The sequence below is a fragment of the Rhinatrema bivittatum genome, chromosome 16 (assembly GCF_901001135.1).
Source record: "Rhinatrema bivittatum chromosome 16, aRhiBiv1.1, whole genome shotgun sequence".
In the NCBI taxonomy this organism is placed as follows: Eukaryota; Metazoa; Chordata; class Amphibia; order Gymnophiona; family Rhinatrematidae; genus Rhinatrema; species Rhinatrema bivittatum.
This window is the reverse complement of record NC_042630.1, coordinates 3593936-3606511: the sequence shown is the minus strand read 5'-3', so window position 1 is coordinate 3606511 and position 12576 is coordinate 3593936. Positions and strand designations below refer to the sequence as shown.

The window sequence follows — 12576 nt, the reverse complement described above, 5'->3', positions numbered from 1 at the left end:
ACACCTCCCAACCCTCCTTTTCCCCATTTCCCAAGGCAGAGCAGGCTAACCATGGGAAATGTGCCATTCTCACACCCAGCAGGAACGCTCCTATGATTTATAACCCCCCCCCCTCCCCCACACACACTCACTTCACCAAATCACAGCTTCAGGTGCATGGGAATATTGCCACACAGAGGGACCTTCCATGGATCATCAATGTGTCCCATCTCACATCCTCAGAGTCAGGAACATGAGTGGCCCATGATGGCTGGGAGGGCAGACCCGGACCAGATCCCGTTCTGATGAGATTAGTGGCTGCCAGGGGCTCAGAAGAGCCCCAGCGGCGCCAGCTTTCACTGGTACGCGTCCCTTCCATTCTACAAAGCAGGCTCTGCTGCCCAGGTCCAGGAGATACAAAATTGGCCCTTTGCAGATTGTGACACCTTAAACTGCAGCTGGTGAGGTATTTGTGTCCGGTATTGCATGCACCTGTACAATGCAAAAGCCTCACATTAGATATAGAATAGATATTATCATCTACCAATAGATGTCCGAGATTGGAAGCCCATGTTTTCACCGTTTTCAATTTTTCAACTGCAAATTAAACATTTTGTACCACTGATGCTATCTTGGCTCAGCGCTTAAATCACAAGTCTGCTGCAAGTTCTTCAAATGTAAAGCCTAGTGAGCTGCAAAGTTAAGAACCTAAGAACATGCCATGCTGGGTCAGACCAAGGGTCCATCAAGCCCAGCATCCTGTTTCCAACAGTGGCCAATCCAGGCCACAAGAACCTGGCAAGTACCCAAAAACTAAGTCTATTCCCCAGGATGAGAAGGTCTGGTTTTGACTTCTGACCAAAAGGAGAAACTGAATGAGCCATTTAGAGTGGAGGAAATTGTGGTGGTGATTCAGAGCCTTCACAATTCCAAGTCCCTGGGCCCTGACGGTTTACCCCCTTTTTTTCTATAAGGTGTTGCGCCCAGTGGTTGTTACACAGCTTGCAGTCCCTGTTTGATACAATGTTCATATCCATAATATATCGGGCTTGGTAGTGTGTCCGTCAGCGCTCGCGCATGTTCCCCAGCCCGCCGATAGATGGCGCTATAATATATCAGGCTTGGTAGTGTGTCCGTCAGTGCTCGCGCATGTTCCCCAGCCCGCCGATAGATGGCGCTATAATATATCGGGCTTGGTAGTGTGTCCGTCAGTGCTCGCGCATGTTCCCCAGCCCGCCGATAGATGGCGCTATAATATATCTGGCTTGGTAGTGTGTCCGTCAGTGCTCGCGCATGTTCCCCAGCCCGCCGATAGATGGCGCTATAATATATCGGGCTTGGTAGTGTGTCCGTCAGTGCTCGCGCATGTTCCCCAGCCCGCCGATAGATGGCGCTATAATATATCTGGCTTGGCAGTGTGTCTTTCAGTGCTCACGCATGTTCCCCAGCCCGATAGATGGCGCTATAATATATCTGGCTTGGTAGTGTGTCCGTCAGCGCTCGCGCATGTTCCCCAGCCCGCCGATAGATGGCGCTATAATATATCTGGCTTGGTAGTGTGTCCGTCAGTGCTCGCGCATGTTCCCCAGCCCGCCGATAGATGGCGCTATAATATATCGGGCTTGGTAGTGTGTCCGTCAGTGCTTGCGCATGTTCCCCAGCCCGCCGATAGATGGCGCTATAATATATCGGGCTTGGTAGTGTGTCCGTCAGTGCTCGCGCATGTTCCCCAGCCAGCCGATAGATGGCGCTATAATATATCGGGCTTGGTAGTGTGTCCGTCAGTGCTCGCGCATGTTCCCCAGCCTGCTGATAGATGGCGCTATAATATATCGGGCTTGCTAGTGTGTCCGTCAGTGCTCGCACATGTTCCCCAGCCTGCCGATAGATGGCGCTATAATATATCTGGCTTGGTAGTGTGTCCGTCAGTGCTCGCGCATGTTCCCCAGCCTGCTGATAGATGGCGCTATAATATATCTGGCTTGGTAGTGTGTCCGTCAGTGCTCGCGCATGTTCCCCAGCCTGCCGATAGATGGCGCTATAATATATCGGGCTTGGTAGTGTGTCCGTCAGTGCTCGCGCATGTTCCCCAGCCCGCCGATAGATGGCGCTATAATATATCGGGCTTGGTAGTGTGTCCGTCAGTGCTCGCGCATGTTCCCCAGCCTGCTGATAGATGGCGCTATAATATATCGGGCTTGGTAGTGTGTCCGTCAGTGCTCGCGCATGTTTCCCAGCCCGCCGATAGATGACGCAGGTGGCTCCCTGGACGTCTTGGAGTCTCAAACACGCCATACAGCTGCCATGTCACAACACCAGCTACAAGAGGTACTCCTGGGGGAATTCAGCGCTACTGCGGAATGCAGATTTAGCGCAGAATTCCTCCTTCCCATAGATTTCCTCCCTCACCTCGACGATTTCCTCCCTCGCCAGAAGACTATTCAAAACCGGAAGGACAGCGGCCATCCCGGGTCAGGCAGAAAATAGCAGCGGAGAACCGGCATGCCGCAAACGGAGCACGTCCCGTGGCACACATTCCGTTCGCAGTGAAAAGGGAAGGCCCCCGTGTGCCGCGATCGGCGTGCCCGGGCCTTCATCTTCGCCGTGAATGGAGCGTGTGTTGCAGGACAAGCTCCGTTTGCGGCATGCCAGGGTCTCCGCAGCTATTTTCTGCTCAAGGCAAAAATGGAAGGCCCCCGTGTGCCGCGAACAGCATGCCGGGCCTTCATCTTCGCCACGAACAGCGCGCTGGGGCTTCATCTTCGCCGTGAACGGCGCTGGTCCTGCGGCATGCCGGTGAGAGAGAATGTGTGTCGGGGAGGGGAGGGTGAGAGAGAGCACGGGGGGGGGGATGCCGGTGAGAGAGAATGTGTGTGTGTGAGAGACAGGGTGTGAGAGAGAGAGCATGGATGGTAAGAGGGGGGTAGGGAGGGTGTGAGAGAGAGCATGGGAGGTAAAAGAGGGTGGGTGGGGGGATGCTTGAGTGTGAGTTTCAGAGAGAAGGAGCCTCTATGAGGGGAGAGGGATGCCGGTGAGAGAGAATGTGTGTCAGGGAGGGGAGGGTGAGAGAGAGCACGGGGGGGGGGGGGGGATGGGGGATGCCGGTGAGAGAGAATGTGTGTGTGAGAGAGAGGGTGTGAGAGAGAGCATGGATGGTAAGAGGGGGGTGGGGAGGGTGTGAGAGAGAGCATGGGAGGTAAGAGAGGGTGGGTGGGGGGATGCTTGAGTGTGGGTTTCAGAAAGAAGGAGCCTCTATGAGGGGAGAGGGATGCCGGTGAGAGAGAATGTGTGTGTGAGAGAGGGGGGGTGAGAGAGAGCATGGATGGTAAAAGGGGTTGGGGAGGGTATGAGAGAGAGCATATGGGGGGGGGGGGGTTGCCGGTGAGAGAGAATGTGTGTGTGTGAGAGGAGAGGGGGTGTGGGGGAGTGCGAGAGACAGCTTGGTAAATAAACTTTGCCAGCCCTGGCTTTAGCAAATCTGCCTCCACGACCCTTGCCCTGTGTGAAAACAATTTAGTTTTTCCTTTTCAGCTAACGCTTCCATACAAGAGCAGATGTGCCAATAAAAAGGCTCAGCGCCCGGGCGCAGAACAGGTACAGGTGCTGGTAATGAATATACTGAACATTAGAAGAAATCATTTCAGGCTCTGCAGCTGAAAAATGTTAAAAATTGAAAAAGTCATCTTCCAGTACTGGTACATAATTATATCAGGCCCTCTGGACACAGATCTGTGGCCTGGATAATTTTTAGGTCAGTCCGATGCAAGGTGTCATGGCCTGCAGAGAGCCTGTCAGGCTGTCTCTCTCTGTCTCTTGGCCCACACCTCACTTCCTTCCACCGTCAGGTGTGCAGAACTGTAGATTTATGTAATGTAGATTTACAACACCCCTCAACCTTCTGTCCTATTTCTCTTTCCTTGTTTGCTTTCACACAATGACAGATGTTGCTCCATGTGCCAGACCTTGAGCTACCTACCAATTCCCACGGCGGAACAAAGAGCCATTCCCTTACATCCCCTTCCAATATCTCAGCCACAGGTTTCACAGGGAGGGAGGACTGGCCATGACAAAGCAGACCTTCCACATCTACTTGCTCCTATCTCTGACACCGCACCTGCCTGGGGATATTTGTGAAGACCAGTTATTTATTTATTTATTTATGTGTTTATTTTAACTGATTTATAACCCCCACTCCTCCAAAAGTCTACGGCAGGGGGAAATGTAGAAAACAGGATTTACATTCAGACAACAACCAACAAGGACTGAACTTCACAATCTGGGTAAACAAATAAGCATGGGGGTAGCTGCTTATTACGGCGGTTACTACCCTAAACCAATTAAGCCTGATACATCGCTTTGAATACATATACAACATTGCTCTCTGCGTCTACGGCAGGGGGAAATGTGGAAAAGAGGATTTGCATTCAGACAACATCCAACAAGGACTGAACTTCACAATCTGGGTAAACAAATAAGAATGGGGGTAGCTGCTTATTATGGCGGTTACTACCCTAAACCAATTAAGCCTGATACATCGCTTTGAATACATATACAACATTGCTCTCTGCGTCTACGGCAGGGGGAAATGTGGAAAAGAGGATTTGCATTCAGACAACATCCAACAAGGACTGAACTTCACAATCTGGGTAAACAAATAAGCATGGGGGTAGCTGCTTATTATGGCGGTTACTACCCTAAACCAATTAAGCCTGATACATCACTTTGAATGCATATACAGCGTTCCTCTCTGCTTCAATGGCAGGGGGAAATGTGGAAAACAGGATTTACATTCAGACAACATCCAACAAGGCATTGATCTGTGCAGTCTGGGTAAACAAGCATCGGGGTAACTTGCTTGATGCAGCGGTTTCTACCCTTAACCGATAAGCCTTATGCTCATCTTGGATGCAACTCCAACATTACTCTCTGCATCAATGAAAGGGGATGGCAGGAAATTCGAATCAAACAGATACCAACAAGGGCCCTGAATTTGGTGGTTGATGAAACAGATAAGTATGGGAAAATAAGTGTGGGAGCTTGCTGGGCAGACTAAATGAGCCAATTGGTCTTTTTTCTGCCGTCATTTCTATGTTAAACGTCATGGCAGGCTACAATAAAACATGCGTAAATCAACATAAAAGAATATAAAAAGGCAAAAACACATCATCATTCCTGAAAGACTGAACCAGGCTATCAGAAACTGTAACGTGGAAAAGCAATTCCCACTGTCGCTCCTTGTGACCTTGGGCAAGTCACTTTACCCTCCATTGCCTCAGGTACAAACACATTGTAAGCCCTTTGGGGATAGGGAAATGCCTCCAGTACCTGAGTGTAATCCACTCTGAAGTGCTGAAAAAAGGTGTGAAAAGCGGAATATAAAAATCTAAATAAATAATTATTACCAGCAAACACTTGCAAAATATTTGCGGAGTAGTGAGGATTTCTGTGGCCTCCTCCAGCTCAACTCCATTAGTGTCCCCTCCTCTCCCTCCCTCCCATGTAAGCCTAGCAAGCCATCTGACTCGTGTGCTCCCTCTGGTGACCTGGACTTCTCCTTCAAGAACTTATCCAATCCTTTTTTGAACCCAGCTACACTAATTGCACTAACCACATCCTCTGGCAACAAATTCCAGAGCTTTATTGTGCGTTGAGTGAAAAAGAATTTACTCCGATTAGTCTTAAATGAGCTATTTGCTAACTTCATGGAATGCCCCCTAGTCTTTCTATTATTCGAAAGTATAAATCCTTAGAACTGAATGACGGAGCTTTAGAATGTGCATCTAAGGCTCTCCTGGAGGATCCATAGAAAAGAATTACAGAGCTTTAGAATGTGCATGTAAGGTTCTCCCGGAGGATCCTTAGAACTGAATAACGGAGCTTTAGAATGTGCATCTAAGGCTCTCCTGGAGGATCCTTAGAACTGAATGACGGAGCTTTATAATTGCATCTAAGGCTCTCCCGGAGGATCCTTAGAACTGAATGACGGAGCTTTAGAATGTGTATCCAAGGCTCTCCCGGAGGATCCCTAGAGCTGAATGATGGAGCTTTATAATTGCATCTAAGGCTCTCCCGTAGGATCCTTAGAACTGAATGACGGAGCTTTACAATGTGCATCTAAGGCTCTCCTGGAGGATCCCTAGAGCTGAATGATGGAGCTTTAGAATGTGCATCTAAGGCTCTCCTGGAGGATCCCTAGAGCTGAATGATGGAGCTTTAGAATGTGCATCTAAGGCTCTCCCAGAGGATCTCTAGAGCTGAATGACGGAGCTTTAGAATGTGCATCTAAGTCTGTCCCGGAGGATCCCTAGAGCTGAATGATGGAGCTTTAGAATGTGCATCTAAGGCTCTCCCGGAGGATCCATAGAGCTGAATGACGGAGCTTTAGAACATAAGAACATAAGAAATTGCCATGCTGGGTCAGACCAAGGGTCCATCAAGCCCAGCATCCTGCTTCCAACAGAGGCCAAATCCAGGCCACAAGAACCTGGCAACCACCCTAACACTAAGAACATCCCACGCTACTGATGCAATTAATAGCAGTGGCTATTCCCTAAGTAAAATTGATTAATAGCCATTAATGGACTTCTCCTCCAAGAACTTATCCAAACCTTTTTTGAACCCAGCTACACTAACTGCACTAACCACATCCTCTGGCAACAAATTCCAGAGCTTTATTGTGCGTTGAGTGAAAAATAATTTTCTCCGATTAGTCTTAAATGTGTTACTTGCTAACTTCATGGAATGCCCCCTAGTCCTTCTGTTATTCGAAAGTGTAAATAACCAAGTCACATCTACTCTTCAAGACCTCTCATGATCTTAAAGACCTCTATCATATCCCCCCTCAGTCGTCTCTTCTCCAAGCTGAACAGCCCTAACCTCTTCAGCCTTTCCTCATAGAGGAGCTGTTCCATCCCCTTTATTTATTCATTTATTTATTTATTTAGGGCTTTTTTATACCGACATTCATGATCCCAATCATATCATATCGGTTTACAAGAAACAATGGTGCAAATGGTGCATGTGCATGTGGTGTGCGAGTGTGTACGTGGGTCTCCCTGCATGTGGATGAGTGTGTCAGTGTGTACATGTGTGTCCCCCTGCCTGTGTCTCCCTGCATGTGCATGTGGTGTGTGTGTACATGTGTGTCTCCCTGCATGTGCACGAGTGTGGAAAGAGGCAGGGGATTCTCATTTTGGATAGGTATGGAGGGTCCCTTCCCCCTAGGCGTTGTCATAAGGTAGGTAATTCCCGTCAAGCAATTCTTTCCTCTTCCCTCTAGGGTCAGGTAATTCCTCCCTCTCCCCTCTCTCTCTCTCTGGGGTCTGGAGAGAGTCCAGCATTGCAGCCCAGCCAGGAACTCGATCTTCCCCACCCCTCCCTCTCCAGGTTCCACATACAGACGCTGTCATCCCAAACATTTCCTGCCACGCTCTAAACTTAATACAGGCCCAAAACACCAGGGCAACCTCAGACTCCCCCGGAAAGAGTGTCAGGAAATAACAGTGAAACAATAATTACACCACAAGCACAAACTCCCTGACCTCCCACTAACCCCCCTGGGGAAAGGAAGTCTCTCTGGTACCAGCAGGAGGCGCTCTCACCAGGCTGGGGCTGACACTGACAGTGCAGGGGGTGAGGGGTCCCCAGGACTGAGAGTGCAGAGAGTGGAGATGTCTCTCTGGTACCAGCAGGAGGCGCTCTCACCAGGCTGGGGCTGACACTGACAGTGCAGGGGGTGAGGGGTCCCCAGGACTGGGAGTGCAGAGAGTGGAGATGTCTCTCTGGTACCAGCAGGAGGCGCTCTCATCCTCTGGGGCTTACACTGACAGTGCAGGGGGTGAGGGGTCCCAAGACTGGGAGTGCAGAGAGTGGAGATGTCTCTCTGGTACCAGCAGCAGGCGCTCTCACCAGGCTGGGGCTGACACTGACAGTGCAGGGGGTGAGGGGGTCCCAGGACTAGGAGTGCAGAGAGTGGAGATGTCTCTCTGGTACCAGCAGCAGGCGCTCTCACCAGGCTGGGGCTGACACTGACAGTGCAGGGGGTGAGGGGTCCCAGGACTAGGAGTGCAGAGAGTGGAGATGTCTCTCTGGTACCAGCAGCAGGCGCTCTCACCAGGCTGGGGCTGACACTGACAGTGCAGGGGGTGAGGGGTCCCCAGGACTGGGAGTGCAGAGAGTGGAGATGTCTCTCTGGTACCAGCAGGAGGCGCTCTCACCAGGCTGGAGCTGACACTGACAGTGCAGGGGGTGAGGGGTTCCCAGGACTGGGAGTGCAGAGAGTGGAGATGTCTCTCTGGTACCAGCAGGAGGCGCTCTCACCAGGCTGGGGCTGACACTGACAGTGCAGGGGGTGAGGGGTCCCCAGGACTGGGAGTGCAGAGAGTGGAGATGTCTCTCTGGTACCAGCAGCAGGCGCTCTCACCAGGCTGGGGCTGACACTGACAGTGCAGGGGGTGAGGGGTCCCCAGGACTAGGAGTGCAGAGAGTGGAGATGTCTCTCTGGTACCAGCAGGAGGCGCTCTCACCAGGCTGGGGCTGACACTGACAGTGCAGGGGGTGAGGGGTCCCCAGGACTGGGAGTGCAGAGAGTGGAGATGTCTCTCTGGTACCAGCAGGAGGCGCTCTCACCAGGCTGGGGCTGACACTGACAGTGCAGGGGGTGAGGGGTCCCCAGGACTGGGAGTGCAGAGAGTGGAGATGTCTCTCTGGTACCAGCAGGAGGCGCTCTCACCAGGCTGGGGCTGACACTGACAGTGCAGGGGGTGAGGGGGTCCCCAGGACTGGGAGTGCAGAGAGTGGAGATGTCTCTCTGGTACCAGCAGGAGGCGCTCTCACCAGGCTGGAGCTGACACTGACAGTGCAGGGGGTGAGGGGTCCCCAGGACTGGGAGTGCAGAGAGTGGAGATGTCTCTCTGGTACCAGCAGCAGGCGCTCTCACCAGGCTGGGGCTGACACTGACAGTGCAGGGGGTGAGGGGTCCCCAGGACTGGGAGTGCAGAGAGTGGAGATGTCTCTCTGGTACCAGCAGGAGGCGCTCTCACCAGGCTGGAGCTGACACTGACAGTGCAGGGGGTGAGGGGTTCCCAGGACTGGGAGTGCAGAGAGTGGAGATGTCTCTCTGGTACCAGCAGGAGGCGCTCTCACCAGGCTGGGGCTGACACTGACAGTGCAGGGGGTGAGGGGTCCCCAGGACTGGGAGTGCAGAGAGTGGAGATGTCTCTCTGGTACCAGCAGGAGGCGCTCTCACCAGGCTGGGGCTGACACTGACAGTGCAGGGGGTGAGGGGTCCCCAGGACTAGGAGTGCAGAGAGTGGAGATGTCTCTCTGGTACCAGCAGGAGGCGCTCTCACCAGGCTGGGGCTGACACTGACAGTGCAGGGGGTGAGGGGTCCCCAGGACTAGGAGTGCAGAGAGTGGAGATGTCTCTCTGGTACCAGCAGGAGGCGCTCTCACCAGGCTGGGGCTGACACTGACAGTGCAGGGGGTGAGGGGTCCCCAGGACTGGGAGTGCAGAGAGTGGAGATGTCTCTCTGGTACCAGCAGGAGGCGCTCTCACCAGGCTGGGGCTGACACTGACAGTGCAGGGGGTGAGGGGTCCCAGGACTGGGAGTGCAGAGAGTGGAGATGTCTCTCTGGTACCAGCAGGAGGCGCTCTCACCAGGCTGGGGCTGACACTGACAGTGCAGGGGGTGAGGGGCCCAGGATTGGAGGTGCAGAGAGTGGAGATGTCTCTCTGGTACCAGCAGCAGGCGCTCTCACCAGGCAAGGGGAGAGGAAGGTAAGGCTCTTTAACGAAGCCGGTATGACATCCCCCAATCACTGCAGACCCCATGGCAGGCTGGAGAGGGAGTTTCTTTGGATTGGAGCAGGGAACTATATTTAGATCAGAATCCCATGTTCCTGTGTTAATGACATATTGAGGAAGAGAGAAGAAAACACAGCTGTGAGCAAGAGTTCCTGCAATGCAACCCCATTCACCATGAGATATGGTGGGCACGCGCGAGGGGCAAGCTTGCACTGCAGCCCCTGTTCTGTGGGGAGTGTGTGTGGGGAGTGGGCAATGCTTGCACTGCAGCCCCTGTTCTGTGGAGAGTGTGTGTGGGGAGTGGGCAATGCTTGCACTGCAGCCCCTGTTCTGTGGAGAGTGTGTGTGGGGAGTGGGAAATGCTTGCACTGCAGCCCCTGTTCTGTGGAGAGTGTGTGTGGGGGGGTGGGGGATGTTTGCACTGCTGCCCTACCCCTGTTCTTTGGATTGTGTGTGTATATGCAAGGGTGCGGGAAGCTCACACTGCTGCAGCCTGTAATGGCCCCTGCTCTGTGAAGTGTATGTAGCTTCCATTGCTGGACCAGTGGCCACCGTTCTTGTTTAATATTCCACTTTTCAGACACTTCAAGCTGGTTACATGCAGGTACTGTGGGTTTGTGTGTGTGCGAGTAGCTTCCACTGCTGCTATTGCCGCTGTACCACTTGACAGAGTGTGTAGTTTCCATTTTTGTTACCTGCGTGTACCTGTTCTGTGCTGGAGAAGCACGTGTGTGTGTGTGTGTGTGAAGCTCGCACTGCCGTTTCCCACACTGTCCCTGTCCCGCGGTGAGGAGTGTGTGTGACTGTGTGAAGCACGCATTGACGTTTCCCACACTGTCCCTGTCCCGCGGTGGGGAGTGTGTGTGTGTGTACCTGTGTGAAGCTCACACTGCCGTTTCCCACGCTGTCCCTGTCCCGCGGTGGGGAGTGTGTGTGACTGTGTGAAGCTCGCACTGCCGCTTCCCACGCTGTCCCTGTCCCGCGGTGAGGAGTGTGTGTGCCTGTGTGAAGCTCGCACTGCCGCTTCCCACGCTGTCCCTGTCCCGCGGTGGGGAGTGTGTGTGACTGTGTGAAGCTCGCACTGCCGCTTCCCACGCTGTCCCTGTCCCGCGGTGAGGAGTGTGTGTGCCTGTGTGAAGTTCGCACTGCCGCTTCCCACGCTGTCCCTGTCCCGCGGTGAGGAGTGTGTGTGCCTGTGTGAAGCTCGCACTGCCGCTTCCCACGCTGTCCCTGTCCCGCGGTGGGGAGTGTGTCTGTGTGAAGCTCGCACTGCCGCTTCCCACGCTGTCCCTGTCCCGCGGTGGGGAGTGTGTGTGACTGTGTGAAGCTCGCACTGCCGCTTCCCACGCTGTCCCTGTCCCGCAGTGGGGAGTGTGTGTGACTGTGTGAAGCTCGCACTGCCGCTTCCCACGCTGTCCCGCGGTGGGGAGTGTGTCTGTGTGAAGCTCGCATTGCCGCTTCCCACGCTGTCCCTGTCCCGCGGTGAGGAGTGTGTGTGCCTGTGTGAAGCTCGCACTGCCGCTTCCCACGCTGTCCCTGTCCCGCGGTGGGGAGTGTGTGTTCCTGTGTGAAGCTCGCACTGCCGCTTCCCACGCTGTCCCTGTCCCGCGGTGGGGTGTGTGCCTGTGTGAAGCTCGCACTGCCGCTTCCCACGCTGCCCTTGTCCTGCGGTGGGGAGTGTGTGTGAAGCTCGCACTGCCGCTTCCCACGCTGTCCCTGTCCCGCGGTGGGGTGTGTGTGAAGCTCGCACTGCCGCTTCCACGCTGCCCTTGTCCCGCGGTGGGGTGTGTGTGTGAAGCTCGCACTGCCGCTTCCCACGCTGTCCCTGTCCTGCGGTGGGGAGTGTGTGTGTGTGTGAAGCTCGCACTGCCGCTTCCCACGCTGTCCCTGTCCCGCAGTGGGGAGTGTGTGTGTGTGTGAAGCTCGCACTGCCGCTTCCCACGCTGCCCTTGTCCTGCGGTGGGGAGTGTGTGTGTGTGAAGCTCGCACTGCCGCTTCCCACGCTGTCCCTGTCCCGCAGTGGGGAGTGTGTGTGCCTGTGTGAAGCTCACACTGCTGCTTCCCACGCTGTCCCTGTCCTGCGGTGGGGTGTGTGTGTGAAGCTCGCACTGCCGCTTCCCACGCTGTCCCTGTCCTGCGTTGGAGTGTCTTTGTGTAGCCTGCACTGCTGTGCTGTACCTGTCCTGCAGTGTGTGAGAAAGTTGCTTACCCCCCTTCACCCAGCACAACGCAGTGAACACACCAGCAACAGGACAGAGCCGTGATGGCACTCACCAGGGTCTGCTGGTACTGTAGGGCTTTTCTCTCCAAACTGTCGCTGGTCATATCCAGGGCTTCCAGTGGAGAAAGGGGAGATGAGGGGAGGGGAGGGGAAGGGGAAGGGAGAATCCCACAAACTAGCGACCTTCTCTCCCTCACGTTAGGAAACACAAAAGAGGAGACTTGGGAGTTTATCCTGCTCCTGAAAGTGGCAGCCGGACCCCTAAAGCCGAGGGAATGCCGAGCACAGCCCTGCTGCTGTCCCCCCAGCAGAGGAGAGAGTTACAGAGATCGACTGTGTAACCGGAGACTGCCCCGCACGCTGACACGGCAGTCACCCATGCTAATATCTCCAGCGACTCTCCCGCTGGCACCCAGACAGCTCCTGGAAAGTAAGGACGGGATGCAGCACCTCTCCCCGAGCGGCCTGCACCCAAACGGGAGTTTACGGGGGCTTTGCTCCTGCCCACTGGTTAATTACAGGCGGCAAGGAGCTAGTGTCAGATCCAAATTCGGGCTCATACTGGACAAGT

General features: G+C 54.1%; 1 protein-coding gene across 1 annotated transcript in view; it reads right to left on the bottom strand.

Moving 5' to 3' along the window:
* Positions 1 to 12304, bottom strand: part of CLCN1 (chloride voltage-gated channel 1) — a 45065-nt gene extending 32761 nt beyond the window's left edge. The window contains exon 1 of the mRNA XM_029581324.1: positions 12059 to 12304. Coding sequence (XP_029437184.1) covers positions 12059 to 12109 — 51 coding nt within the window. The 5' untranslated portion in view covers positions 12110 to 12304. The remainder of the gene's footprint in view (positions 1 to 12058) is intronic.
* Positions 12305 to 12576: the final 272 nt, after the last annotated feature.